General features: G+C 49.9%; 2 protein-coding genes across 4 annotated transcripts; one reads left to right on the forward strand and one right to left on the reverse strand.

The window, feature by feature from the left end:
* Nucleotides 1-5250: 5250 nt before the first annotated feature.
* On the reverse strand, nucleotides 5251-16038 carry Tada3 (transcriptional adaptor 3). Of its 3 annotated transcripts, none has more exons than XM_052174535.1 (10): nucleotides 15800-16038; nucleotides 15192-15245; nucleotides 14097-14321; nucleotides 13054-13304; nucleotides 12838-12943; nucleotides 10702-10843; nucleotides 10520-10623; nucleotides 9370-9479; nucleotides 8655-8840; nucleotides 5251-5787 (listed from the first exon to the last, which is right to left on the reverse strand). In XM_052174535.1, the coding sequence occupies exons 2-10, from the start codon at nucleotides 15195-15197 to the stop codon at nucleotides 5595-5597; spliced, it is 1323 nt and encodes a 440-aa protein (XP_052030495.1). In that variant the 5' UTR covers nucleotides 15198-15245; nucleotides 15800-16038; the 3' UTR covers nucleotides 5251-5594. The 3 variants fall into 3 exon arrangements, with proteins under 3 accessions (XP_052030495.1, XP_052030494.1, XP_052030496.1); XM_052174534.1 differs by lacking the exon at nucleotides 15800-16038 and adding an exon at nucleotides 15619-15781; XM_052174536.1 differs by lacking the exons at nucleotides 15192-15245; nucleotides 15800-16038 and adding an exon at nucleotides 15619-15781.
* Arpc4 (actin related protein 2/3 complex subunit 4) lies at nucleotides 16038-27076 on the forward strand. Its single transcript, XM_052174537.1, has 7 exons — nucleotides 16038-16207; nucleotides 16326-16530; nucleotides 19471-19589; nucleotides 20489-20600; nucleotides 22449-22544; nucleotides 23609-23779; nucleotides 26195-27076. Exons 2-7 carry the CDS (start codon nucleotides 16528-16530, stop codon nucleotides 26198-26200), a joined length of 507 nt encoding a protein of 168 aa, XP_052030497.1. The 5' UTR covers nucleotides 16038-16207; nucleotides 16326-16527; the 3' UTR covers nucleotides 26201-27076.
* Nucleotides 27077-27441: the final 365 nt, after the last annotated feature.

Raw genomic sequence — 27441 nt, forward strand, 5'->3', positions numbered from 1 at the left:
AAGTGCAACATCTGCTTATCCACCTTGTAGACCTAGCCTGCCACACAGTGGCCCTTGCCGGGAAGGTGCCGCAGCAATGGGGTATGCTGTGCTTGCTCTTGATCATCAGTGGGAAGGATTCTGCCATGCATCCCAGGTCTCAGAAGGTGGGCGGAGCCCTGTGAATGGTCCGGCATGACTTCGCAGGTAGGGTGGCCTCATCTCGGGACACTGTGCATGAAGATGGATGTGGGCCATTCAGCTGTCGACACTTTTCTGACTGTGTTTTGAACAATACACAGGGCTCCTACAGGAAGCAACTTGTCCCTGCTGGAGCCATCCACCCCACACAAGCAGTAGCTCCATTTGGGCCAGCATCTCATCTCTGTCTGTGTCTGTTGCTACTTTGTTTCCAACCCAATTACCCGGTAAAAGAAGACTCAATTCAATCAGCAAACAAAACAATTTATAAGCTTAGATTGGGCAGATCTCCCATTATACTACTCTATTTCCATCTATATTAGCCCATATAACTTGCAGTTTCTCCAGGCCATGAGCTTCTCTCTCTCTCTCTCTCTCTCTCTCTCTCTCTCTCTCTCTCTCTCTCTCTCTCTCTCCTCTCTCTCTCCTCTCTCTCTCTCTCTCTCTCTCTCTCTCTCTCTCTCTCTCTCTCTCTCTCTCCCCAGCCTCTCTGAGATCCCTCATAGCTCCTCCCTTCCTGTTGATTCCCCGTGGCTCCTCCCCTAAACTCTCGTTCCTCCTCTTCCTCCTGCCCAATCATTGGTTCAAGCCTTTATTTGAAAAGTTAAGGTAGGAAGAAGATTCACAAGGCAACGCCTCATCTGCAGCCCCTCTGAGGAGTGGAATGAGCATCAAAATACAAACACAGGGCGATCCACAACACGCATCCCCTACCATGGCCATCACATCCACCTCATGGGCCTTCCCCAGTGGTTTTCCCTTATTTTTTATTTTCTGTGTATGACTGTTTCACTTGTATGTATGTCTATGCACCACATGCATGCATGCAAGTATCCACAGAGACCAGAAGAGGGCCTGGAATCCCCCTGGAACTGGAGTTACAGCCCCTTGGGAGTGTCCATGTGGGTGCTAGGCGCTAGGAATTGAATCTGGGTCCTCTGGAAGAGCCTCCAGTGCTCTTAACCACTGAACCATCTGACCAGGCCCTAGGGACTTCTTTGAACACCATCAGCCGGGAGGAGGCTGCACTGGTTCCGGTCTCTGCCAGCCTGCTTTAACCTACTTTGCAGCTTTTTCTACCTTCCCTCCCCTCCACACACCCAGGCTCCAGCTAAGCTGAAGTTCTCACTTCTCTGTAAACAGGCTGGCTGCTCACACCCCTGCATCCTGTAGTTCCTTTGTCTGGAATGTCCTCTTTTGCCCAGCAACTCCCTGTTGTCCCCAAAGCCCCTCTTGGCCCTCTGAGCTGCAGTTGAGTCACACACTGCCCCAGGGCGCTGGCAGGTCGCTCTCACGCCTCTGTCTCTCATTACCTGCCTTTCCACCACCTGTCCATCATCTTCCTGTCACAGGAGCCTTAGTCACTCGTGCCTCTGGAAGCAGAAGTGTGACTGAGGACGTAGAGATGGAGTCAGTGGTACCCAGACAGCGGTTCACAGCATAGGCCATTTGTGCCTCTGTCTCTGTGGAGTCTGGAGTCCCAGGCCAGAAGGCAACTTTACCTGCTGACGGACGGACGGACATTCCGTGGCAGCCTCTGCAGGCCTTCTTTCAGGAGCTGGCTGCTTGGGGACGCACTGTTGCACAGCCTTGTCCCTCTGCTCTCACAGAGCATCTGGGACTCTGGGAAGACACTCTTGGGTGGCAGGTGCTTCTAGTCCCTCTTAGGGCTAAGCACGATACAATACACTTTTGCCCAATTAGTCTAAGTGTTGAATAGCTTCAAGTCAAAATTGGTCAGTGGTTGGAACTTATTCCTCCTCTTCCTAGGAATCTTACTTTCCTCCATATCCCACAAAGGGGGCCTTATTTGACCCCAGTAACATGGGACACAGCTGTCAGGACTGTTCAGAAGTAAGGCTGGAAATGTAGCTCAGTAGAATGCATGCCTACCATGCGCATAGCCCCAGGGCCCCAGCCCCACATAGCATAAACTAGGCCTCATGGTACATACCTGACATCCCAACATTTGGAAGAGGCATGGGGATCAGATGCTCTCATGTTCATCCCACAAGTGAGCTGGAGACCAGACTGGGATCCATGAAACTCTGCCTTAAAAGAAAACCAAACTGGGTCGGAGAGATGTCTCAGCCATCAAGAGCACTTCCAGAGAGCCCAGAGTCCAGTTCCCAGCATCCATGTCAGAACACTCACGACCCCTTATAACTTTATCTCCAGAGGATCTGATGCCCTCCTCTGGCCTCTGAGGGAACTAAACTCATGTGCACAGACACATATTTACATGCAATTTAAAATTCTAAATACAAAATAATAAAAAAAATGAAGCAACAACAAAAGAGCTGTTTGGGGGCGCTCCTGGGGACAGTAGCTGCCTGTTACTGAGGCTGCAGACCCTCAGCAAAATGTCACATCTCTGTGAGACTTGCTCTCCTCTCTAATCCTGCTCAGAACTACTTACCTCATAGTAGGCAGTTTTCAAGGATCAGGCCCGGCCCCCTACCCAGCCTCTTTGATAGGGTATAATAAACTCTCACAACTCTTCTTTGAAAGTGACAGAACCAGGTCCTGTCGGCTCTGAAGCATGCTGCCTGAACAGTGTCTGCCTTCCTCCTCTCACGCTTCTACCCAGTTTGGGGGCCTTGGCTCTCACCTCCTTCCCCAGACTCTGCCTGTTCCTGGAGCTCTCCACACATGCCACCTACCAAACTTATGGAGAGGCCTAATGGCTGTGGAGGCGAGTGGTCAGAGTAAGAGGGTCAGAAGCAAGGCTGCTGTGGTTGGCTGCGCGAACTGGGCTGTGTCCGAGGGAAAGCTGTGCTCTTCATGCAGGCTGTCGCTGGGACAGGGAGTCCCACTGCCTTATAGAATAAAGAACTCCTCCAAGTCACGTGGTGGGTTTGTGTCCTGTCTCAGCCACTTCAACCAAGCAGGGAAGGTGTGTAACTTCCTAAGCCTCTGCTTTCTTGTCTGTGAAGGCTAGGATTCTGCTGGTACCCTACCGGATGCTCAAACCAGGTTGGAACAGCAGCTGGTACCTAGCTAGTAACTTCTGAGTACTTAATTTCATCATTACTGTGAGAATTACTGTCTTCGTTTCATGTGTGGGTGGTTTGTTTTTTTCTGAGAAGATACGAACATTCTGGGCACAATGAGTCATTACTTGTCCCCCCCCCACCCCCCATCTAGAAGCAGGCAGAGCCTGATGTCATTCCCTGAGGCCCTTCCTTCATCTTTCTGTTTGTCCAAATATACTGGTTAGTCAGACCTTCTTTATTTACAAATGACAAACCTCCAAAACAACCTAGCTTAAGTGAACTGAAGCCTTTCTAGGCTGTGATAACTAGGCTGTGCGTGTCTGGGAGGTCATAGAGCTTAGGTGTGGCTGGATCCAAGGCTCTGCCTCTCTGCCTCCTGCGCTGCATCCGAGTTGGGGTCCTTCCCGGGAATTCTCCACACAGCAGGGAAGCAGGCCACTGGGCACCTTTGGAAAGTTTCTCTTACTTGCTCTTTCTCCTTCCCTTCTGCTTCTCCTCCTCTTCCCATTTCTGTCTGTTATGTCAGAGACAGGGCCTGATGGGGCTGACGTTAACACTCAGGCTCTATGTCCAGCCGAGGATGTCCTTGGCCTCGATTTCGCTGTCTCCACCCCTCAGTGCTGGTACTACAGGCTGCGCCATCATGCTCAACTCCAATTCTTACATTTTTGAGACAAGGTCTCAAGCAACTCACTCAGACTGTCCTTGAACTCCTGACCTCCTTGTGCCTACTTCCCAAGGGCTGAGAATGTAATCTCATACAACCATTCCAGACCCCAAAGAGTAATTTTAAGGAAGGCCTGAGTAACCCAGGTTGAGTCACATGGCCATTTGTGGACCAATCATTATGAACGGCCAACCTGGGGTGACATGTCCACCCTATCTCGACAGTGACATTCCTGTAATGTGTAATGGGGAGATGCCACCTTCTTACTTTTGTTTTTTCTTTTCTATTTTTTCTTTCTTTCTTTTTTTTTTCTTTTTAAAAAGAGGGTCTCACTATACAGCCCAGGCAGGCCTTGAACCTGCAGCTTCTGAGTGTTGGGGTTACAGGCTTTTGCCACTGCATGTCTCTTTATGGCTCAGTTCAAAGGTCATTGCCTCTCCTTTCCTGTAGCAGATTGCCAGCGCCCTCCGGCTCTAACCCTAGCCTGCAGAGAACCCAGAGAGCAGAGTGCACTCTGGGCGTTCCCTGCTCTGCTCCTGCCCAGGCTATGATACCATGTTGGAGTCCACTCTGCATTTGTTACCTGCCCAGATCCTGCTGGGTTCTGCCTCCACTGTGTGTAGAACTTTGTGGGGCTGCAATGGTTGGAGCTCTGAGTAGGTTAGGTATCACCTCAGCTCAGGCCTATAATCCCAACAGATAAAAGGTTGACTGAAGCAAGAGAATCGCCACAAGTTTAGAGCCAGCCAGGAGCCCTGTCTCAAACCAAAACTACTAAAACAAGATCCAAGTAGCCCAGGGGCTCTGAACCTTCCTGACACAGTTCCTTATATATTGGAGACCCCTAACCATAAACTTGTTTTTGTGGCTCCTTCATAACTGTAATTTTGCTGTTACGAATCATGGTGTAAATATCTGAGGAGTGACTCCTGTGAGTTATTCTACACCAAAGGGGTCACGACCCACAGGTTGAGAACCACTGCAGTAAAGATCCTTTAACCCCAGAGACTGTGCCAGAAATGCGTATGAGAGCTCCCATTTGTGCTTAGATACGACACACAGGGGCATCTGGGACAAGGCTTGTTACTCTTGGGAAGCCATGCCAGGAAGCCTTAGGTTCTCTTCAGTGCCAGACCCTGCCTGCTATCCACAGCTGAAGAGACATCCTAGGGATAGCTGGCACTGAAGAAACAGGTCCATGGTGGCACTGTGCAGTAGCTCTGAATGCAATCCTGCCCCAGGGAGCCAGGAAACCATCCTCCTATCACCAGCACCCTCAGAAAGAAGTCCTCAAAAATAAATATCCCCGGTGAGTGGCCACAGCAGAGACACCAAGCTGCCCTCCTAAACCCTTTCACCCGCCTGTGCTTCCTATCCCACAAATAATAGATACTCAAAGCTTGTGGGTAGTTTTTTATAACTTTTTTTTAAAAAACAAAACAAAACACAGCAGTCACTTTATTCTTAAGTTGTACTTTACAAAACCTCAAGGAAGAAGTCCTGAGGGAGAGGTGTGGAGGTGGTAAGAGGGGAGGGGACAAGGGACAAGCCCGCTCATCTGGGACATCAGGCGGATGCTAGGTCTGCGCAAGCGCAGTAAGGCCTTGCATACTGGCTGCACAAAGCTCAGCTGAGTGGCCTGAGAGTGTTCCAGCCCTGAGACTGTTGTCATTTGATAGGCAGCCTCTGGTCAAGGCTTCAGAGGAAGGGGGCTTCTGCCAGGCCAGGGAGACGGCCAGCAGCAGGTAAGGCTACCCGTCTAGGAGCTTCAGGATGCTCTCCCGCTCCTTCAGGGTCTTCCAGGCCTGGTCCTTCTCCTTCTTCGTGGGGGTGCGCTTCTTCTGCCGGGCAGCCATGATCTTTCGGAAGGCATCCATGACCTCATTGTCTGCCATGCGGACCCGCTGCCTGAGTTCCTGCCGGCTCACCTCCTCCTTTGCCAGCCTGTGGGGACCATGTGTCACGGTTAACCCATCTCCAGAGTTCGTCCCCTCCTTTTTTCCAGACTGAGCCTCCTAATAATCCAAGTGGGGCCTGGCACTCCTTGGCCTGTTCCAATAATGACTAATGTGGATATAGATGCAGAGCCACATTGACCTAGGCCTGTCAGGCATTGTTTAAGTGCTCTGAAAATGGTAAGTGAATGCTGCTTATAGTAGGGGCAGCATGTGGTAGCACAGGGAGAGCTCTACCTTCCTATCAACTGTAGTAGTTCACTAAAACTACTCTAAAAAAAACTTTTTTTGAGATAGTTTCATACTGTAGCCCAGGCTGACCTGGAAATTACTCCAAAGCCTCATCTGACCCTGAACAATCCCCTTGCCTCTACCTCTCAATTGCTAAGATTGTAGGTGTAAACCTCTGTCCCTAGCTTCAAAAATAAAGTCAGGCATGGTGACACACACCTTTAATCCCATCACTCTGGAGGCTAAAGGAAGCAGATCTCTGACTTCCAGGCCAGCCTGGTCTACAGACCAAGTTCTAGGACAGCCAGGGCTACACAGAGAAACACCATCTCAAATACCAAAACAAAACAAAAAAAAAAAACCCAACCAACTAGAAAACCCCAGGAGCTGCAGAGACAGCTCAGGAGTTAAGCTCATCTGGAAGGCAGGCTGGGTCCCAGCACTCACATGCTGACTAACAACTGTCTCTAGTTCTACTTCCAGAGGATCCGATACGTTCTGTATGTACCAGGCACACACATGGGGTACAGACATACTTGCAGGCAAAACGCCTATGCACATTAAAAAGAAATAACCCATAAACAACATATACATATGTACATAGAGCTAATTTTCACAACAATCTTGCAAGGGAAGTATTTGCATGTTATAATAGTGAGGCTCAAGTTGAGCAAGGTGAACCAAAGATCTGGAAAAACCAGCTTCAACTGGGACTCCAGCTCCCCTCCCCCTGCATTAGTCCTCTGACAGTTAGAATTACAGATGTGCACCAAGCTTCGACTTGCTTTTAAACGGTCTATCTTCAAATGTGATCTGCCTGCTGGGCATGGATCGGCCTTAGTTCACTGATGCTGGAGCTGAAGGTGTCCAGGAAATCGAGTTCTCGTGCTGCTTGGGCCTAGAGTGCCCTGCTCACAGTGCTGCAGCCAGAGCCCAGCAGGGCCTGTGGCTGAGCTGCAGCCTCCGGAGAGCCCCAAGCCATTCCTCACGTCACCCCTCATTCCTACAGCTGCACTGCACTGCTCTGCCCCGCCGTTCACATCTGTAGCTCTCTGCTCGCCCTTAAGAAGGAGCATGAATCCCCTTGGACTAACCGAGCCTCAGATCTCAGCTCAGCTCTCGACTCGAGGTGACTTTCTGCAAGGCTCCACTTCCCCGGCTTCCCGCATCTGGTCAAGAGAGACCGCCAGCCACTGCCTGAGTTGTCTTCCAAAGGAAAGAAGGTGCACAAGACTCTGGCACACAGCGGACACTAAGCACACATTGGTCTCTTTATTCTCAGACGCTCCCAAAGTCCACCAGCTGCCTCTCCTGTAATGGTGTCTCCTTCAACCACCTAAGAGAGCACGAGTCTGCTTCTCCTCCTCCTTTCCAGCCCTACTGGCACTGTCAGTGCTGGTCAAGTGAGTGAGTGAGCCCTGCTGTGGGCTCTGTGGGGCTAAGAGGAGCCCTGCTGGAGCTCCAACAGGAGGCAGCTCCTGCCAACACCCTTCACACGTCACCTACACCTTGTCATCAGTACAGGGAGAGTCGAATGTGAGGTGATATAAAATGAACTGTGAACTGGTTCTCGAAAAGACGAGTAAGTGTGGGTGACTAGCCAATCAAAATCACAGGTGGCCAGCAACACTAGCAATTCATCTGTCTGAGCAGTATTTATTATTTCCAATTTTCTCTATGATGTGCTTTGTGTATGTTTTATGTACATGTGTATGTACATGTGTGTGGATGCATATGAAGGCTAGAGGTTGATACTAGATGTCTCTATCATGCTTCACCTTATTTGTATTATAATCTGTCTGTCTGTCTGTCTGTCTGTCTGCCTGCCTGCCTGCCTGCCTGTGAGGAGTCTTACATGCCATGGTGTGCATGCGGAGGCTGGAAGACAACTTGCAGGAGCTGGTTTCCGTTCTCTCTCATCTGGATTCTAAGGCCTGAAGTCGGGTGGTCAGGCCTGGTGGCAAGGGCCTTCACGCGCTGAGCACTCTCGCTGGCCCTCTGCCTTCTGTTTTGAGACAGATCTCTCAGTGGGATCTAGGCAGGCCTGCTCAGCTAGGCCGTCTAGTCAGCAAGCTCTGGGCAGCCACCTGCTCGTGCCCATCCACGCACCGGTGTCAGAGATGTGCTGTGCTGGGGCCCACTCTTACGTGGGAGCTGAAAACTGAACTCAAGAGGTCAGCCTTGGCGGCAAGCATTTCCCCAGTGAGCCCCGCTCCCAGTTGGTTTCTCGGGGGTATTTTGATTAAATAATACCATAAAGAAAAAACAAAGCAGACATAAAAAGACAAAATCGGACAAAATGTGCCATGTGACCCAACACTGTGAAAGTTATCAAACTATACTTAATGGAATCAGTCAGGGTTGGCGATGGCTCAGTGGTTCAGTGGACTGGAGTTCAGCTCCCAGTAGCAAACACCTGTGACTCCAGCTACCGGCACCCTGCCACCAGACAGCTGCACTGGCACACACAAACCCACACACGCATGATTAAATGAAGTGCATCTGAAATGGGAATCAATCCTTCTGTCTGTCCACTGTGGGTGCCAGAGCCACACCCCTGGACTCAGGGCCCACTGGAGACAGAACCTAGGGAGCGGGACAGCTCTGTGGCGTGGGCTCACTCACCTCAGCAGGTCGTGCTTCTTGGTGCGGTTGTGGGCGCTGAGCGCCTTCAGCTCAGCCTGCCGTTTGCGCAGCTCAGCGAGGACCTCATCCTCCGAGTCCTCAGCAGGCCGGTCCTCCGACTCCAGCAGGCCCTGGGCAATCAGCTCCTCCTTGATGCGGCTCTCCAGGGACTTGGTATGCGGCACACTGCAGACAAGGCCGGCACCTGAGCTCTGAGGGCCAGCTGCCCGCCCCACACAGAGGACCCTGGCGCTTCCTTTCACCTAGTGAAACCACTATAGCCACACGTGTGCCAGGCCTGGTGATATGTTGCAAATTGTGAGTTGTAATCTTTTACAATATATATAGTCTCCAATTTTATTTTTTTAAATTTTATGTAACTCGTAAGTATATTTTGAATACACACAGACTCACTCCTTTTCCATTTAGGAGTCTACTGCATTCAGTGTTTTGTGTCACATATTTCTGTAATGATTAACAGTTCCAAGTTATTTCACAGGTAGTCTTGGCACTCAGCTTCCCTCCAGGAGGAGCAGAGCTAGGGTGATCAAGTCTGGACAAAGCCTGTGTCCAGAAATGGCACTCCCACATGAGACCTCTGTGCTGGGCCCAAGGGTTCCCAGCCTTTCTGCTAACAAAGACACACGTCTCCCATGGAGAGACAAAGCAATGCGGACAGGCAAGACGGAGTCCAGCTGGGAACGCGCTCACTCACCTGAAAGGCTTGTTCTGGTTGCGGGGGGAAGTGCTTGCGCCGTCTGCCCCTGACTCTTTCCCAGACATGTCAGGAATAGGTGAGTCCTCCATAGGGGAAATAATATTTTCCTGAAGAGCAGAGAGAAGTTCGGAGGAGAGTGTTCATCTCTTCATCCCACCCAGGTTAAAAAAGCTTCCTCCAAAGTTTTGATCATTCCTATTTGGGTTCTAGAAACTCCTTTTGGGGGAGGGGAGTATCGATATAAAGAGGGAGCACCAGAGCACCAGTGAGAGGCTAGCTCAGGCTGGGCCCTGGCTTGGGCGCAGGGTGCCTCCTGGGAGATATCCCAGCACTGAGCTTCCCGCCACAGCAGCTGAGCTGCACTACATTTCCCAGGCACCCCTGCGGTCAGAGACACTTGTGGGACAAATTCTCCAAGGGAAAGAGATGTACAGAGGGAAGAGTCACAGTCACATCCAGAAGGCTTCCTTCCCATACTCCTCCTCACTTAGCTTCTGAGGGCCTGCAGTAACAATACCCAGAGTGACCTTGGTCAGGAAGAAAAGCCACATAAGCTGGTGTCTCTGTGGGACTAAGCCAGACTTCCCCTCCCCTCAGTCTACCCCAGACTGTTCTGAGAGAAAAACTATTGTGTTAGAGCCAAAGGAGAAAACTGAGGCTGGAGGATGTAAATGGTGTTTCTAAGGCCAGGCCCAGGCATTAAGATGGAAACCCCAAGCGAGGCTTGAATCCCACCTTCAGGTATTAGCTGGTGGTCTTAAGAAAAAGTTCCCTTTTCTGAACCTTAAGTTCCTCACAAGCACATGCCTCCAGTCAGAGGAGGCATGGATAACCAGTGCTCAGCAAAGACATCTTTGGAAGCCTAGTGTGGTGGCTTACACTTGTGGGGGTTGAGGCAGGAGAATGACTGAAAGTTCTAGTCCATAGTTTGACTTTATCTCAAAAAGCAAAATAACAATAAAACACCAGTGTGTGTGTGTGTGTGTGTGTGTGTGTGTGTGTGTGTTTTGGTTTTCTGAGACAGTCACGTGTAACCAGGTTGCACCTGAGCTTGGAGCCTCCTGCCTCTGTCTCCCAAGTGCTGCTGGGATTCGAAGCATGTGCCACCATGCCTAGCTTGTGATTCCCAATCAAATGGCCTGCTCACCTCCACTAGGGCCTGCAGCAGGCGCTGTGTCAGGGCACCAAAGGGACACCCGTCTTCTGGCTGTTCATGCTGGGCCTCAGACTTCTTCAGCAGGGCATCCACATCTGGACAGGAAGAACAGCAGGAGGCCTGAGCTCTGGGAACTCACATCCAGGACTGGAGTGTAAGGAGGCTGAGCTTACCTTTTGTGTCCAGTTCCGTCAGCGGTCCTATGAGGCCTTTCTTCTTGTCAGCCACAGCAGCTGCCCGAGCCCCGTCCTTCTGCTCCTCCAGCAGGTCCTCCTGGGCCCAGCGTTGGGAGTAGTGCTTCCCGAGTGGGGGAATCTGCAGCAAAGAGGTCATTCAACTCTAAGAGGTAAACAGTGGTCTTCTGTGACTGGAGTGTGGGAGGCTGCCCTGGGTGGGACACGGCCAAGAAGCATCCATTCATTTTGTTTCTTCCCTCACTGACTTGTTGCTTAGTAGGTCCCTAGCCCAAGGCCAAGGCTGGTGCCACAACAGGCAAACAAGATACAATCTCTACACTCACACTCCACAATCAGGTAGAAAAAGAATGGAAGCAGCCAGGCGTGGTGTGCACGCTGTCCTCTCAGCACTCTGGAGGCTGACGTAAGATCAGGAGTCTGAGCCTGGCCTGAGACCCTGATCTTGTCTCAGAAAAATAAACAAGAACAAAAAATCAAAATACACCTAAAAGCTGTTGTGCATTATTAAGATATAAAAATATAAGCCAGGCAGGATGGCACACATCTTTAGTCCCAGCACTCCAGAGGCAGGGAGACAAGCAGACCAAAAAGCCACAACCACCACTACCAACAACAAAAAGATACAAAGTATAAAATACTGTGTCTGTGGATCTTCTCGGTCAGAGGTAACTCCTCTAAAGGGAACTTGGGCCCAAAGCAGGGATAAGAAGAAAGTATTTTCTTACGTTGTTTAAACTGTCAAAAATGGATTGCCTTCTCTACACTTCGTCGAGACACGGTTTTGCTATAGAACAAGCTGACTCCGTGAGATTACAGGTCACGGTAGCTGTACGTTTTTGGTCAGGACTGAATCTGGGGCCTTGTGCATGATAAGCACTTGCTCTACCACTGAGCTATATGACTGACTACATCTGTGGCCTCAGGTAAATGATTTTCAAATTCAGGTTAGTGTACTTAAAGCAGCTGGGGACCATGGAGGCACCAAGTGCCTCTCTTCTTGGAGAAAGGGCCTCAAATTTGTAAACCCATGCTGGCCTCAAACTCGCCTCAGCCTTTGAGTGCGACAGAGTTGAGCTACTGGGCCCAGCTCGCCCTTTCTGCTGTAGACTCCGCAGAGGCATCTTTGGGGGCAGTAGCATGGACTCGGGGCTGTGAAGAGTGAGGTAGTCTGTCAAGCTGAGACGAGCTTGTGTAGACCCTGGTGGGAGTGGGGGGGGAGGGGAGGGGGAGGGACATGTAAATGTAGTGTGAAAGAGAGCCTTGGCCAAGGACAACTAGAGAGGAGACCTGGAATGTCACCAAGCACTGCAACACTTGGACTCCACCCTGTGGCAAACGGGAGTCAGGGGAAGCCTAGGGGCAGCTCTGTGTCCCGAGCACACCCGCGATGGCAGTTGTCCTGTGGTGGCGTCCCTACCTCACAAGTTTATCTACTTTCTTTTATGGAGCATGTTTTATTTTTATGATCAATAAAACTAACTTGCTGGGGAGATATCTCAGCTAGTAGAGAACTTGCCTGGAAGGCAGAAAGCCGGGGCTTCTGTATCAGGACTGTATAAACTGGGCATGGTGGTACCTACCTGTAATCTGAGCACTAGGGAGTCAGAGGAAGAGGATCAGAAGTTCAGGGTAACTGTTAGCTAACAAAGTTCAAGGCTAGCCTGGGATAAATGAAATCTATTCTCAAAAACAAAAGAACAACAAAAAAAGGAAAAACAAAACAAAAACAAAAAACAACTTTTACGCCAGGTATAGTGATATGTGATGTGTGGTCCCAGATACCTGGGACCTGAAGAGCTGAGAGGGCAAGGGTTGAGTCCAGGGGTTCAAGGTCAGCCTTGGCACCATAGTAAGTTCTAGTGTCTTAGAAAAGAAACAGGAATTTAACTTTTACAGTTAAAGAAAGAATCACCCAAGTATAGAAGCAAGGAAAGTGTTGAAAGGCTCTTTGGACAAGGGCTAGGGGACAGAGAAAAGCGGACCCTCAGGGTCTGCAGGGGCAATGGAGCGGGCAGGAGGCTGGGAAGAAAGCAAGCGGGTGATGCAGGCTCTGCTGCCTAGGATGCTGTGGCGCCTGCGCCCTCCCGTGCTGACCGCCAGGCTCATGTCTACCTTATAGTGCTCAGCTTCGTCTTCAGGGGGCTTCAGGAGCTCCTCTAGCGTCCGCACCTCCTCACTGGTGATGTCGGCACAGTAGGGCTCCACAGAGGCCCAGAACCTGCAGGGAGAAGCAGACTGTGACATACTCCTCCAGCCTCAGCCTTGGGCCTTCTCAGACCCCAGGGGTCCCTAGGCCCCTCCAGCTCCCTCTGTGCTCAGGCTCAGAACCTGTTGGGGGCATCATTCTTGGGGATCCGAGGCACATCGATGGGGTCATCAGTAAATTCATATTCCTGGATCTTGGGCTGAACGTTTTTGGATTTGGGTCGTCCTGGGCCAGGGCCTGGCCCGTGTCCTGTCTTCCCTTCCAGTTTCTGCTTCTTGGGCTTCCCATGTTTCGGGGGAGCACCCAGCTCATGGTCTCGCCCTAGCTTCAGGAATCGCCGGTCACCTTTCTTATCCTGCCAGTCAGTAAGGATCTGAAACACAAGACAACCCCTGAGAAGGAGAGAAGACACAGGGCTCGTCTTTCCCCGCCATGGATAACTAAGATCTAGAATTTGAGGTTATTAAGCAAACTACTCATATTTCTTTCTTTTCTTTATTACGAGATAGGGTTTCTCTGTGTAGCCCTGGCTGTCCTGAAACTCACTCTGTGGACCAGGAAGGCCTCGATCTCAGAAATCTGCCTGCCTCTGCCTCCCAAGTGCTGGGATTAAAGGAATATACCACCACCACCTGGCTAGAACTTACTACTCATATTTCAAAATCCCCTGTTCTTCTCTGTGATTTTTCTCACATGAATTTAACTATAGGTCTACATTCTAATTCACTTCTGCCACCCAAGCTAGTCACAAACAGTTTGGAAGGAAGACTGACAAAATAAAAAAAGGTTATGTCCCAGGGCATGGCAGTCCTGGGGAAATATGCTGCTGCTTGTTTTTCGGTGGCTGTAAACAAGACTCCCAGCTAACCTTCATTTCAAACACCAGCCTACCTGGGAGCCCTGTCTATGCAACTGACTGCACTTCGGTGCATCTCAGAAACCTCGCAGGGAACTTCAGGAACCACAAGTGGGCAGTCTCCATCTTCTGAGGTACAGTTGGATGGCATCCTTGGCCGTTGGTATCTGTACTGAGAGCTAACTATTCTGTCATGATCCCCATGAGGGTCTCTCTTCCCAGTCATCCCTTCAGGTGAAGTATATCTAATGACCCATCCCATAACTTGATGTGATATGTCTCTAGTGATGTCCCCCGATGGAGAATCACCTGGGTTTCAGCTTCCAGAACACGCAGTCGCCTGCTGGCAGAGGACAGCAGGGTCTCAAGCTCCAGCTGCAGGGTGTCCAGCTCCTCGATACCAATGCCATCGTCCTCAGAGCGGGCCAGCACTGCCGTGTAGCGGGGACAGACCTTCAGGTGGTCCACAGACTTGAAGTCATGAAACTGCAGTGGGCAGTCCTTCAGCTCACTCATGGCCCAGGAGGTGGGGCCCTGTAAATTAGAGAGGAGAAGGCCTTCGGGTAGGAGACAAAGCAGCAGGGGGAGAGAGAGACCCAACAAAGAAACCAGGCTTCAGCATCCTCATAGATAAGAATGGCGGCAAAGCTCCTGTTTACAGAGCCTTGACTGTACAGCAAGCAAGGCCTGCTTCACTCAATTATGCACATAACCTTAAAAGGGGGGCTTTTCCCATTCATTTATTTATTTATGAGTCAGGGTTTCTCTGTGTAAAAATTCTGGCTAGCCTGGAACTCACTCTATAGACCAGGCTGGCCTTGAACTCAGAGAGCTCTGGGATTAAAAGGCGTGTGCTACCACTGCCTGGTTTCTTTCTTTTGACAAAGAAAGGAAAGACTCCAAAAGAGCATGCACACATGCAGGGACTCCTAACTGCAATTTATTGTCTTTTTGTTTTTGTTTATTTTTTGTTTTGGTAGCACTGAAACCAGGGCCTCACATATCTCCAGACCCCACCCGCCCCCCATTTTTGGGGGGAGACAAAAATCTCATTATGTAGCCTTGAGTGGCCTGGTACTCCTTCGCTACATAGCTCAGGATGGTCTCAAATTCATAGAGCTTCCCTCCTCCTCCCTCCAGAAAGCAGCAGCCTCTACTCGCCAGAGTGCTGGGATAAAGGACTGCACCCAGGTTGGTCTCAAATCAGCTATATAGCCAAGGATTTGTTTCCACCTCCCAAGAGATGGAATTTTAGGCATGTACCACACCTGATTTATACAGTGCTAGGCGTAATTTCTCCAAACTGATTTATGTTATTAGATCCAGCCCCTCCCTTTCATGGATTCTGGGCCTTGAACTTATGATCCACCTGCTTGACCCTCCCGAGTAGCGAGGTGTACAAACCTGCATGATTAGGCCGGCCTCCTAGATGCAATTTGAACCACAGTAGTCTTGAATCTGCAGCATGGAGGGAGAGGAGATAGTAGTGTGCCCTGTCTTCCTATGTCCTCTGCTTCCCTATGTTGGGCAGTTTCTAGCACTCTATCTTACAGGGTTCTCCCAGCTCCCCCAGCTCACTCCAATCCACCTTTGGAGCCTCTGTGTCCCAAGCTAGTTTGGAACGCAGGCTGGTTAGGCAGACAGAACTACTAAGTTCCAGCCCATTTTCTTATGTGCCTTTTTAAACATGTTATTTAACCTGAATCTCCAATTTTGTTTCTTTTTTGTTTTGTTTTGTTTTTTTGTTTTTCAGGTCAAAAGATGATGCCTCAGTCTATTTCCCCCATTAAAAAGTATGAATCTGTAAAATGGGGGCATCGAGAGTACCTACCTCCCTGGAATGTTCTGAGGATTAAGAAGTGATGTTCACCAAGTGCCCAGTTCAGTGCCTGGCACAGAAGTGGGACTGCTTAATGGCTGGCTCCACCTGTGTGTCGCCCCAAGATCCCGCCTCCAGGGTCCTCGTCCTCTAGGGAGCCCCTAACACAACCCCCGCCTCTTGCCTCTCCTACCTCCTCTCTGCGGCCTCCTACAGGCCCTGGGCCGCAGGAGGGGGCGGGGAGTTCAGGGCGATCGGAGCAACTGCTCCGGAACTGGCTATGGGCGGGCCCCCTGCAGTTGACGCGAGGGCGGGGACACGGCCAGCCCACAGTGGCCTGTAGGGGTGGGGGTGGGGGTCTAAGGCCACCTACGGATCTCCGGGAGGTGGAATGCTAGGTCTGAGGAGTGCCGGGCTAGGAAGCAGCCCGGGGCTGGGGCGGGGCTCAGAGCCCAAATCTCAAGGGACTCGCTACCCGGCCGAACCCTAGCGTTGCTAATGGGAGGAGCCCGGAGAGGATAGGGGAGCACCACCGGAAGAAACGTCGGGCTTCTCCGGGCTTCTCCGGTTCGGCCTGTCCTAATTTGGTGCCCAACCTGAGGTCGGGCTGTACTATTGTCGCACGGGGGGAGACTACAACCGAAGCGACAAGCACTAAAGGCGCAGGCGGAATATGTGTGGAGATCCGAGGGGTCTCGACTGCTATTGTGTCTTTGCAGGTCTCCTACAAGTCCCAGAGGTCCCAGTGTGAAATCGCCCCGGAGAGCTGAACATCTCTCGGCTTCTCCTCCCCGGTCCTGGCCGAGATGGTCCAGCCCGGAAGTGCTGTCGGAGACTGCGGCTGCGCTTCTCCCGAAAGGGCAGGCGTCGCGGGGCCGGGCACTTCCGCACTTCCGCTTTCCGGCCCAGACAGCGCCCGCGATGGTGAGAGACCAGGGGCTGGGGGCCACCCTGTGCTTTGCCTGGAGAGGCTGTGGGTCTGGGGGAGATGCTGCTTGCCGCTAGGGCTTGCGGCCGGAGGTTGCCTTGACATGAGGGGACGCGGTGAGGATGGAGAGGCAAAGGGTGGGGCGAGGAGGAAGGGGCGAGCTGGGAGGCTCTCTGGGCAAGAGCAGGCCCAGAGGCTTCCAGGCTGGGAATCCCGGGCAGGCAGGACCTCTACCCGCAGTTCGGAGGGGGCAGGAGACGGGGCTGCTAGGCCTGTGGTCGTGGCTTGCAGCTGAGGCAGGACCACTGAGGAATGCAGCGGGGTCCCCTCTCTATCCACGGTAGAGATTCGCTAAGTACATCCCCCTGTCCCTCCTGCCTTCTTGGTCTCACGGTGCCTGGAGGCAAGTGTCCACCTTATTACCTTCTTGGCCCTTCCTGGAAACCTTGCCTTCCAGCTCCCCATGGAGGCTCTGTGTTGTTTGCTTCCATTCAGACTCCTTCCTAGGTGTGCAGTAAATGTGTGTAAATGTTGGTAGCCGCTGGTCCTTCCCTTCCAGGGGATGCTCGGGTTTGGTATCTGTGGGTGCTCCATGCAGTTGTTGTCTGCAAGTTCCCTGCCTTCCTAACTGCTTTCCCTGGTCCACTGTGGTGATCTGAGTTCTGAAGGCTGGACTGCTTGTTGCGCTCCCTGAATGCTGTCAGGGGAGAAACTTTGACATTAGACCCTCTTTTTCAAAAGTCATCTACTTTATTTTTTTTTTTATTTATTTTTTGTTTTTTTGGTTTTTTTTTTTTTTTTTTTTTTTGGTTTTTTTTTGGATTTGGTTTTTACGAGACAGGGTTTCTCTGTGTAGCCCTGGCTGTCCTGGAACTCACTCTGTAGACCAGGCTGGCCTCGAACTCAGAAATCCGCCTGCCCCTGCCTCCCAGAGTGCTGGGAATACAGGCGTGCGCCACCACCGCCCGGCTGTCATCTGCTTTTCTAAGCTTGCTCCTGTGTCCCATGACCTAACTGGTTTCATTCTTCAGCGTAAAAGCCTTTCCTGCTGTCTGACTGAGGAGCCAATTTTTCGTTTTTAAGCATTCAAGTTTATTGTATGATTTCTTCAACCCACTAAAGGGTAAATATTCCAGGGCTGGCCATCTGCAATTTGGTTTTCTTTCAGTGAACTTTGACAAAATAATCAGATAGCCACAATTGAGGTAGAGAACTTTCTATCACTTTTCCAATAGTACTCGCCACCGCATACAACTAATTTTGCCTTTCCGGTTTTGCCTCTTCTTGGCTGACATGAGTAGAATTCTGTGGTATGTCGCTAGAATGGCTGAGCTGCGTGACCACTGGTTTTTTAGCCTTTATCCCCTCTGTCTGGTCGTTGTCTGTCCCTGTGATCCTGTGCTTGTCCGCGCTGCCCCATGCAGCCTGTGCTATGTGCCCCTTCTCTGCCACAAGTCTCACTTCCTTCTCCACTCCATTCTCCAGAGAGCCTCTGTGCAGCGGTTGTCCTGTAACTTCCTCCTCAGAAAGTCCCAATGCTACCTGCTTACTGAGAGAAAAACTAAATAGGAGGCATTCTAGACTCTCTGGGGTTTCATCCCAGCCTCCCATTGCAGCCTGATCTGTGTGATTTAAAGCAGTTTTCACACACAGAAACCTGGCACTCCTTAGCACTTTGGGAAGTCTTAGTGCTCCTTTTTGTAAATCTGGCCCTGCTTAAGTTAGTTCATTTCTTCACTGTACAGAAAACTTGTGTGACACTATGTATATATAGGAGGTGCTGAGCTAGTTACAACCTGTATAACTAAATAAAAGTTAACGTCTGTAGACCATGAACATTACAAACTGATGAAGGAAAATTTAACAAAATACATAACGTTCAGGGGCTGGAGAGATGGCTCAGTGTTTAAGAGCACTGACTGCTCTTCCAGAGGTCCTGAGTTCAATTCCTAGCAACCACATAGTAGCTCATAACCATCTGTAATGGGATCCGATGCCCTCTTCTGGTGTGTCTGAAGACAGCTACAGTATACTCATATACATAAAAGAAATAAATTTTAAAAAATACATAATCTGTTGTGAATTATATGTAAAGTGACCGTACCATAAACTATAAGAAATGCATTGAGGGGGAAGTCAAGGGCCACTTTCAGGAAGGAAGAGGCCTTCTCTCTTGAGCTGAGCTCTGAGGGGTTGACCTCAGCAAGGAGGAGGAAAGACTGCAGGTAATGCTTCAGCACGTGATAAGCCCTGAGGGGAGAGAAACCTTGACTGGGATAATATAGCTAGTTGGTTGTTACAGCTGACCTTGTCCACTCTGCTGAGAATGGTGTTCTACTTTTTCTCATTGTAAAATCATCCTGATCCTGTATCTGGTCAAAACCAATTGCTGTAGACAGTACAGAATATTTTTAAGCCTAGTTAATTTTATATTTTGCCCACTGTTAGCCCTTGTGATGCTCTCCCAGTTGAGCTGTTTGAGGGTAGAAGTGGTCTGACTGAATTCCCAGCATGTTCAGGACATGGATTGAGAGATTTGTCAGTGTAGGAAGCAGACAGGGCTATGGCTCCTAGATCAGCATTACCTCACTTTGGCACTGGTGACACTGTGTCATTCTGCTGTGCATGCCTGGACATTGGGCAGCATGTCTTGCCTCTGTCCACTTATATCTATAGTAGCCCTGTCCCCAGGTCATGAGAGTCAACTTTTTCTCCAAACTTTGTGAAATGCCAAGCTGAATTATTTGCTGCTGGGAACCACTGCTCTAGGTTTTGACCGGACTGCATCTTGAAGACTGGGTATAATCTGCTCTCTGTGACAGCCATGCCTGAAGCCCTCAGTCCTGTCTGCTCTGGAGGAGCTACAGTGCGGGGACTGACTCTGTTTTGGTGAGGCAGATTCTGATCCTTCCTGTATCTTGGGTTTGTTCCTGCAGACTGCCACTCTCCGCCCCTACCTTAGTGCCGTGCGGGCCACGCTGCAGGCCGCCCTCTGCCTGGAGAACTTCTCCTCCCAGGTCGTGGAGAGACACAACAAGCCGGAGGTCGAAGTGAGGTAGGGAAGAGGTCAGACGGGCTGAGGAGACCAGCTCCCAACTGTCAGGATACCTTAAGTGACATTTGTCCTGTTGCCAGATAAATAGTTACTCCTGATTTGGTTAATTCCAAAATAGGGTCATAGGGCTCCCATTCAAAACCTATGGGAGACCTACCCCAAAGTGTGACTTTGTAGAGCAGAGCTGTGGAGAAGTGTCTCCAGGAAGTTGCTGAACCCACTGGCAGCTCCAGAAGAGCTCACAGGACTTAGTTCCCAGAGATGAGATGACACCTCTAAACTTTCTCAATGGCCTTTTTTTTTTTTTAAACTTTTTATCCTTAATACTGACTGAAATGTAGACCTTTTTACACCCAGACACTCCATATTTTGAAAGTACTCTTGACTGGTTTTAATTTTATAAATAAATATTCTTCCTCTTTGACATTTCACCTGGCAAGGAGATGATACAAGACAGTTGATCCCAGAACATGGGAGGCTGAAGCAATAGAACCACAGGACCAGGGCTAGCCTTAGCTACAGAGCAGGTTCTCTCTCAAGAAACCAACAGAAGCAAAGGGCATAAACCTGGCATGTACATAGTTGAGATAAGCCGCGTTACCTCCTTAGTGATAAAAGGGATTTTTTTGCTAGGTATTAAACCCAGGTCCTTGGGCCATGCTAGGCACACATTTTACAACTGAACCACATCTCCATCTCCAAAGTAATTTATATGACTCAATTGTAACACTAAGATGGACTGTACTTATTTGAGATACATGATATACTGTGTGTTATTACTTGATGTACATGGTTTTCACTAGGCATTTTCAGATGGTGACAGTTGATAGAGCACAGGTACCTTTAGAAATACACAGAGTCAATGGCATCAGCTTGATTCTCTGGTTCTGTGCTTTTAGGAGTAGCAAAGAACTCCTATTACAGCCTGTTACGATCAGCAGGAATGAGAAGGAAAAGGTTCTCATTGAAGGCTCCATCAATTCTGTCCGGGTCAGCATTGCTGTGAAACAGGTGAGTCGCCAGGGGTCCCATTGGAATGGTTAGAGCGCTAGATTCAGAGCCTGCTTCCAGGAATTTATTTGGGGTTATTGGCTCTAGCAAACAGATACAACCAAGTAAGGTAGCCCATACCTCTAATCCTAGCACTTGGAAGGCTGAGACTGAGGAGGGAAAGCCCAAGACCAGTCTGGGCTACATGGTGAGTCCCTATCTAAAAAACAACAAAAAGTGGGCCAGTAGAATAAAGCGACAGCAGCCCTTATCATAGGCCATGGGGTCAGTAAGGTGTTGGAGCAGAGAAGCTTTCTAACAGGTGATGGCTGTGTGCTCTTAGGGCAGGTCCAGCACTGATTTGATAGCCAGCTTCTGAAACTGCCACTTCATTTTAAAATAAAAGACACAACATGTGCACATACAAAATTCTCAAAAAAAACAAAAAAAAAAAAAAAAAACGAGACCATCCAATTCTAGCTTGTCTTTCAGAAACAACTGTGTAGGCCAGCAGTGTGTGGGCCGATGCATAGAGTCAGGAAAGAAGAATGCCGGCAACTGTCAGAGTTAAAGATCTGCCTAACAGTAATTGCCCAGACAAATGTCATTGCATTTTCTTTGTGTATTTTCTCTAGTTTTCTAGTTGGAGGACCTACTTGTAGGTCTTTTATATCCATCTTGAGTTAATTTTTCTATATGATGTAAGATTAGTATCACTCTTCCACATTGGAATATTCAGTTGTCAGAACAATTTATTGGAGAAATTGTTGCCATTGTGTGACCTTGGTGTTTTTGTTGGAAATCAATATATGAGTTTCATTCTGAGCTTTCTATTCAGTTCTAACTCATATAAGATAGAATTTAGATTTCTTCTGTGTTTCCTCTGGCAGTGTTTCCCAAATGTCTACGACATAGGTCCAGGCCTTCTGAGCTTTCTATTCAGTTCTAACTCATAAGATAGATTTTTTTTTTTTTTTTTTTGATTTTGCATTTTGGATTTTGTTTTTTTTTTTTTTTTTGAGACAGGGTTTCTCTGCATAGCCCTGGCTGTCCTGGAACTCACTCTGTAGACCAGGCTGGCCTTGAACTCAGAAATGCGCCTGCCTCTGCCTCTCAGAGTGCTGGGATTACAGGCGTGCGCCACCACTAACCAGCTAGAATTTAGATTCCTTCCGTGTTTCCTCTGGCAGTGTTTCCCAAATGTCTACCACATAGACAGTCCCGGCCTTTCTGTCTCTGTAGCACTCTAATGGTTATTTAAAGTTTGTTTTAAATTTGAGCTGTATTCTAGTTCCACTTTGGAAAGAAACAATGTATCCTAAATGGGAAAAGAGTATCATTTGCCCCTTCCCTGTGGACAACTCTCAAAATAGCAGTCAAAATAAAACAATGTTACAAAATTTAGATTAGCGACTTCTTGCCTCTGAGAGCTTAGGGTTCAAAGGAAAGTGAGTAAGCGGCTAGGCGGCTCTGCGGGCGGACAGAATTGGAAGAATTGTTTTGAAGTTGTTGGATTTAGTAATGTCAAAGCAGACACTCTGGAGAAAGTCTCTGATACCCAGGTCCCGTGTGCCACCAGTTCTGAGAAAGGCCACTAGTGACCTGAAGGGTGTTCAGGAAACTTGCAACACAGGTGTGGACTCCTTTGGAGCTGATAAAAGGCTGGTGTGAGACACACTGTCAGCAATTCTGGTTAGGGTAGATGGGCCTGGAGAGGTCTCCCTTTCGTCAGCAGCAGATGCTGTGATTCAAAGATCAGCAGCCTTTGTTCCTACCAAACCTCTCAGCAGTGGGGAGAAAACGGGGCCACAAAACCAGGCTCAGGGAGGTTTGGACATTCATGTTGTCTTTCTCTTTTGCTGTCGCCAGGCTGATGAGATTGAGAAGATTTTATGCCATAAATTTATGCGCTTCATGATGATGCGAGCAGAGAACTTCTTCATCCTTCGAAGGAAACCTGTGGAGGTGAGGCCTGTGCTGCTGGTGATTTGATTGCTTGATTTTTGTAGTACTGTAGAACCCCAGGCCTTGCAAGGCTGTGCTACACCCCAGGTCTGTGGGATTGTAGCCTGTGGGCAGCTGCTTCTCCAGCTTAGGATTCACTGCCTGGGATGAGTCCGCCTGTAATGGCAGCAGGAGACAAAGACCCAGGAGAAGGCAGGTCTTCAGTGCCCTCCTGCTCAGGACCTTGGGTCTAGTCACAGACAAAACAGTGATCTCAGAATCCTTCCTGATTCTGTGGGCGTGGTGGGCATGCTTGTATTCCCCATGTGGAGGAGGCTAAGGCAGAAGAATTGGGAGTCAGAGGCTAGTCTGAGCACATTGGCGTGGGGTGGGGCTCGGGGGACGACAAAAAAAGCAAAATGAAAACTTGCCTACAACTGAAGTCCAGCCTCTTGGTGACACGGTAAACAGGGAATTACTTGTCTGCCTTTGTTTGAAGGTACTGAAAGGTACATAAGCTCCCGGCCAAGTCTCCCTGGTGACCTGGCAGCCACCGTGTTAGAGCAGCACAGACGGTCGCCCGGCATCCCGAGGGCCTTGCTGTTCCTCGCCTTGCTCCTGTCCTCAGTCTAACCACGAGCCCACTGGAGCTCAGTTCCTCACACATCCTCCTGAAGCGGACAGCCCCCGTCCCACCCTTCTCCACGTCAGTTGCCCTGTGCTTTTCACTATTGAATTGGAGCCTTTGAAATAAGATTTATGGGCCTTTCATTCCCTTGGCTCATTTCAAATACAAGGCTATTTGTGCCACGGGGACATCTGACCTGGCATACAGTTTTGAACTGGGTTCAGTTGCTTGGATCCAGCAGACACAAACGCATGCTCACCATACCCCACCCCACCTCCAGCACCACTCGCACCCACCCGAGCAGGTTGGATTGCTGACTGACGGTTAATAGATAGCTCAGGAGAAAATGGTCGCCAGTTGGAAGCCTGTGAGTGAGTGGGGAAAAGATGCGACAACCAAGTGTCCCTGGGGGGCTAATTTTGTCTTCATTCTTCCTTCCCATGGCTTCTCTCCCTAGGGGTATGACATCAGCTTTCTCATCACCAACTTCCACACGGAGCAGATGTACAAACACAAGCTGGTGGACTTCGTGATCCACTTCATGGAGGAGATTGACAAGGAGATCAGTGAGATGAAGCTGTCGGTCAATGCCCGCGCGCGCATCGTGGCCGAGGAGTTCCTGAAGAACGTGAGTAGGGCCTCCCCCTCCTGATGCCAGACCAGAAGAAGCTGTGGGTTCTGGGTTGTCGTGGCACAGACAAGACAGTCCTGAGTCTCCTCAGACCCTGAGCACAGCCAGGTACTTTGAAGTACAAGGCAAAAGATTTCAGCCTTGACAGCCACAGAAATTTTCTATTTCTCCAAGACCAGGAGGCAATTCACAAAGAAATTTAGGTGTGAGTTCTCCATTTTCCAGTTCTACATAGTCTTTCCCTGTCCTAGTTCAAACCCCCAAATGAGGAAGATAAAGTGCCTTGTGAATCATCTGAGACCAAAGGACAGCCCATCTCTTGAACAGACTTAAATATTTTTCCTCAGTGTCTGAAGCTACTATGGTTTCTTCACCATGTTTCCCGTTTCTCGTGGCTTGTGGCCATCTAACTGGAAGGCCTGCAGTGCTCAGAAGAGACGGATTGTTTACACTGTGGAGCTGGTAGTATTGTTTTGTCTAGAGATTCAGGACATGCCCCTACCTTCCTAACAATCTCCGGTTTGTTGATGCTTCCACTGGGGGCTGTTCAATCCCTCCATGGTGGAGTTATTGTTTATTCCTTCTAGTGCATACAGACCCAGCCCAGGGGAGCTCAGAAGCCTAAAAGTGAAAATGACACCCACTTCCCTTGGGGTTTAATTATCCCGTGGGTGGCCAGCACACAGGCAGTGAGTGTTGTTTATACTCATAAATCAGACCCAAGCTCTCCTACCCCCTCCAGGCATGTCGCCGAACTGCTCAGCTAAGCCTGGTCTCCTGAGCCGTGACACAAGAGTGCAGTTACTATGTACTTTTCAGGGAGCCGAGCATTAAGATCACAGAGTGCTCAATACGTAGACCTGAGGTATGGAGTACCGCTGTCAGGACAGACCATGACGATCTTTAGGTTCATTTGACCAAGGGCAAAAAGTGCTTGTCCCAGTTTCATATTTAGCTTAAATTACTCAATCACTTATAATTTGCGTGTGTGAGGAGAGAGATACAGACAGACCACAGATTCTAGAACAGGGTATCCAGTCCTCTGAAGCTGGAGCTCTAGGAGCTGACTGACTTATGCTGGGCACTGACCTCGGCTGCTCCAGAGGGCGCAGTATTCACTAAGCCGTTTCTCCAACCCCTAGATCTTAATATTTCTTGTCTTAGGTTCTGGAAGTGACGTTGCCTAGCCAATGTCAAACTAATAACTGGAAGAAGGGGCTGTAAAGCTAGTTTCTGGTTTAGGCATCTGCAGTAGGGCCATGGGCATGTGGGGGTGCTGCCGTCTCTCGGGCAGGCAGTGCATGCGGCTGAGGTGGCGTTGTGGACTGCGGCAGCACTCGTCTCTGAAGGGTTGCCACCGGGCAGCTGCAGCCGGGCACTGCATCCGTGTCTCGCCTTTTCTTCTGGAGCTTAGAAGTTGAGCCGAACTGAGGGCTTCGCGTCTTCTGCCCAAGCCTTGCAGCTGCCCTGTCTCCAGTTGGCTTTGTATTTATATTCTGAGTTCAAATCTCACTTTGTAGTCCCAGGAGTCCTTGAATTTGCTGTCATCCTGCCTCATCCTCTGTAGTATCTGGGATTGCAGGCTTATAAAGCCAGGCCAGAACAAATTGTTCACATGAACCCCCAAATTTGGATTTGGTAGTGGCATCTGTTGTCTTCAAAGTTAGCAACTAATTCATAGCTTTGAACACCATGTGGCCCAGTGTTGGGCTGTGTTCAGTCATTGAGCAGTCTCTGATCTAGAGTGTCCAGGATTGTCCTTGTCACCGTGGGGCTACCTAAAGGCAAAAGCATTTTCTCCCTGTCTCTTTCCCTGTCTCTTCCTCGCTTTTGATTTTCCTGGGAGGGAGGCCGGGAAAACAGGTATCCCAGGCTGCCCCTGAATTCACTTTGGCTGAGGATGGCCTTGAAACTCCTGCTCTGTGAGCCTCCACTTTCCTCAGTGCTGAGATTGTGTGTATTGCCACAGGGATCAGAAAGCTCTTCTAAGGCCTGTTCTGGTCTGACAGTCACCTAAGGTTTAACATAAAGTTAACGTAAAGCCTTGCCCCTTTCTCCTTGGCTCTCTGAGCCCTGTAGCCCCTCACATATGGACCCATATCTAAAGCAGCTTCAGTTGCTAGGCAAGCTACGGGGAAGCCCTCGGCACTTAATTTTCTCTGCCTTGTGTAATTTTGTGTTTCAGGCCAGTGTCTTTAGATCACTGCTAAAATGTGGCCAAGTTAAGAACATGCTCATGGGGCTGCAGAGATGATCTGGTGGCTAAGAGCACTTGTTGCTCTTTGGGAGGGCCTGGCTTTGGTTCACAGAGTATGATCATGAAGTGCCGAAGGCTGATCAGGTCTGAAGCTGGAGCTATAGGAGCTGACATGTATAGTAACCCCACTCATTGCCTGTCCTTCTCTTTGGCAGTTTTAAACCATCTAGCTGGATCTCGCAGCCTTCCCCCTTGGCCCCCCTCGTGTCTCTGCGTCTGCGAAGGTGTCCTGGAGCCACTCCCCGGAGCAGCGGTGCAGCAGCAGCAGCAGGAAGCTGGGTCGGGTGGGCATTGGATGCGGGAGGTGGGTGTGGTGTGCTTGCTAGCTATGTGGAAAGGCAGCAGTGGACCTGCCCGTGGCCACGTGTGTCTGGTCTGGCTAGCTTCTGATGCTCAGTCCTCTGGGCCGGGACAGACTTTTTTTTTTTAAACGTCTTGAAACCTAAACTCTGTGCTTGTAGAAGACTGTAACCTTTTTGTCTTTTTTTTTTTTTTTTTAAAGAGAAAAAAAACCAACCTCCACCTCCAGTGGCTGTTACTGGCCCCAGTGATTGTATCTTATTGGTCGCTGTGGTCTGGGCGGGCCTGGAGCCAGAAGGCGACTATTTTTCCCGAGCCACCCCAGGTGGGGAGAGAGGGAAGTTTCAGACTACAGTTTTTTTTTCCCTTGCTGTCTTACAAGCCTCCTTGGGCCTAGTAGAGGTGGTGTGGACCCTCTACTAGCCTCTTGGGTTCTGCCTGAAGATGCCCACTGCACTGGTTGGGAACAAGGACTGAATCCATGATTGCCGGGCAGGCCTAGGAGCTGGGGCCCAGAAGCAAACTTCTGGCCACAGGGGCCACCTGGTGTTCATCCAACACCCTTCCAGCTGAGAGGCCCCGGGGTCTGCCCATCTGGGTACAGTGCCTGTGCTGGAGGTGCAGAGGTGAGTCCTGCCTGCTCAGGCCCCTCTGCTCCCGTGCTCGCTGTCTCTGATCTGACGAATTCCCCTTTCCCCTAATTAAAGTCTCTTCCTGCCCCCTTTGGGGCTGCATGAGGTCTGTGCTCTGTGTGTATGTGCGAAAGGATGTGTGTTTTTTTTCCTGGAGCCTTGTGGCTGGTGTTTGGGTCTGGAGCAGTCCGCCAGACAATTTTGTCATCAGTCCCTCCCAAGGGCCCCAACTCAGAGCCCTTCACTGCAGCCAGGCACCACCGTTCTGAAGGTGGTTTCTGCCTGGACAGAGATGCAGTGCTTCCGCATCCTGCTTCCACTCTACCTTACAGGGAACCCCAGAAACCATGGTCCCACTTTGTGGATAAAAAAACAAGTTCCACAGCCCAAAATAACTTGCTCCAAAATCCCATTCTGTGAGCAAGAAGAAGACTTCTGCCTGTGCTGGAATAGCTGGTCATTTTTCCACG

Source organism: Apodemus sylvaticus, chromosome 2 (assembly GCF_947179515.1).
Source record: "Apodemus sylvaticus chromosome 2, mApoSyl1.1, whole genome shotgun sequence".
Lineage (NCBI taxonomy): Eukaryota > Metazoa > Chordata > Mammalia > Rodentia > Muridae > Apodemus > Apodemus sylvaticus.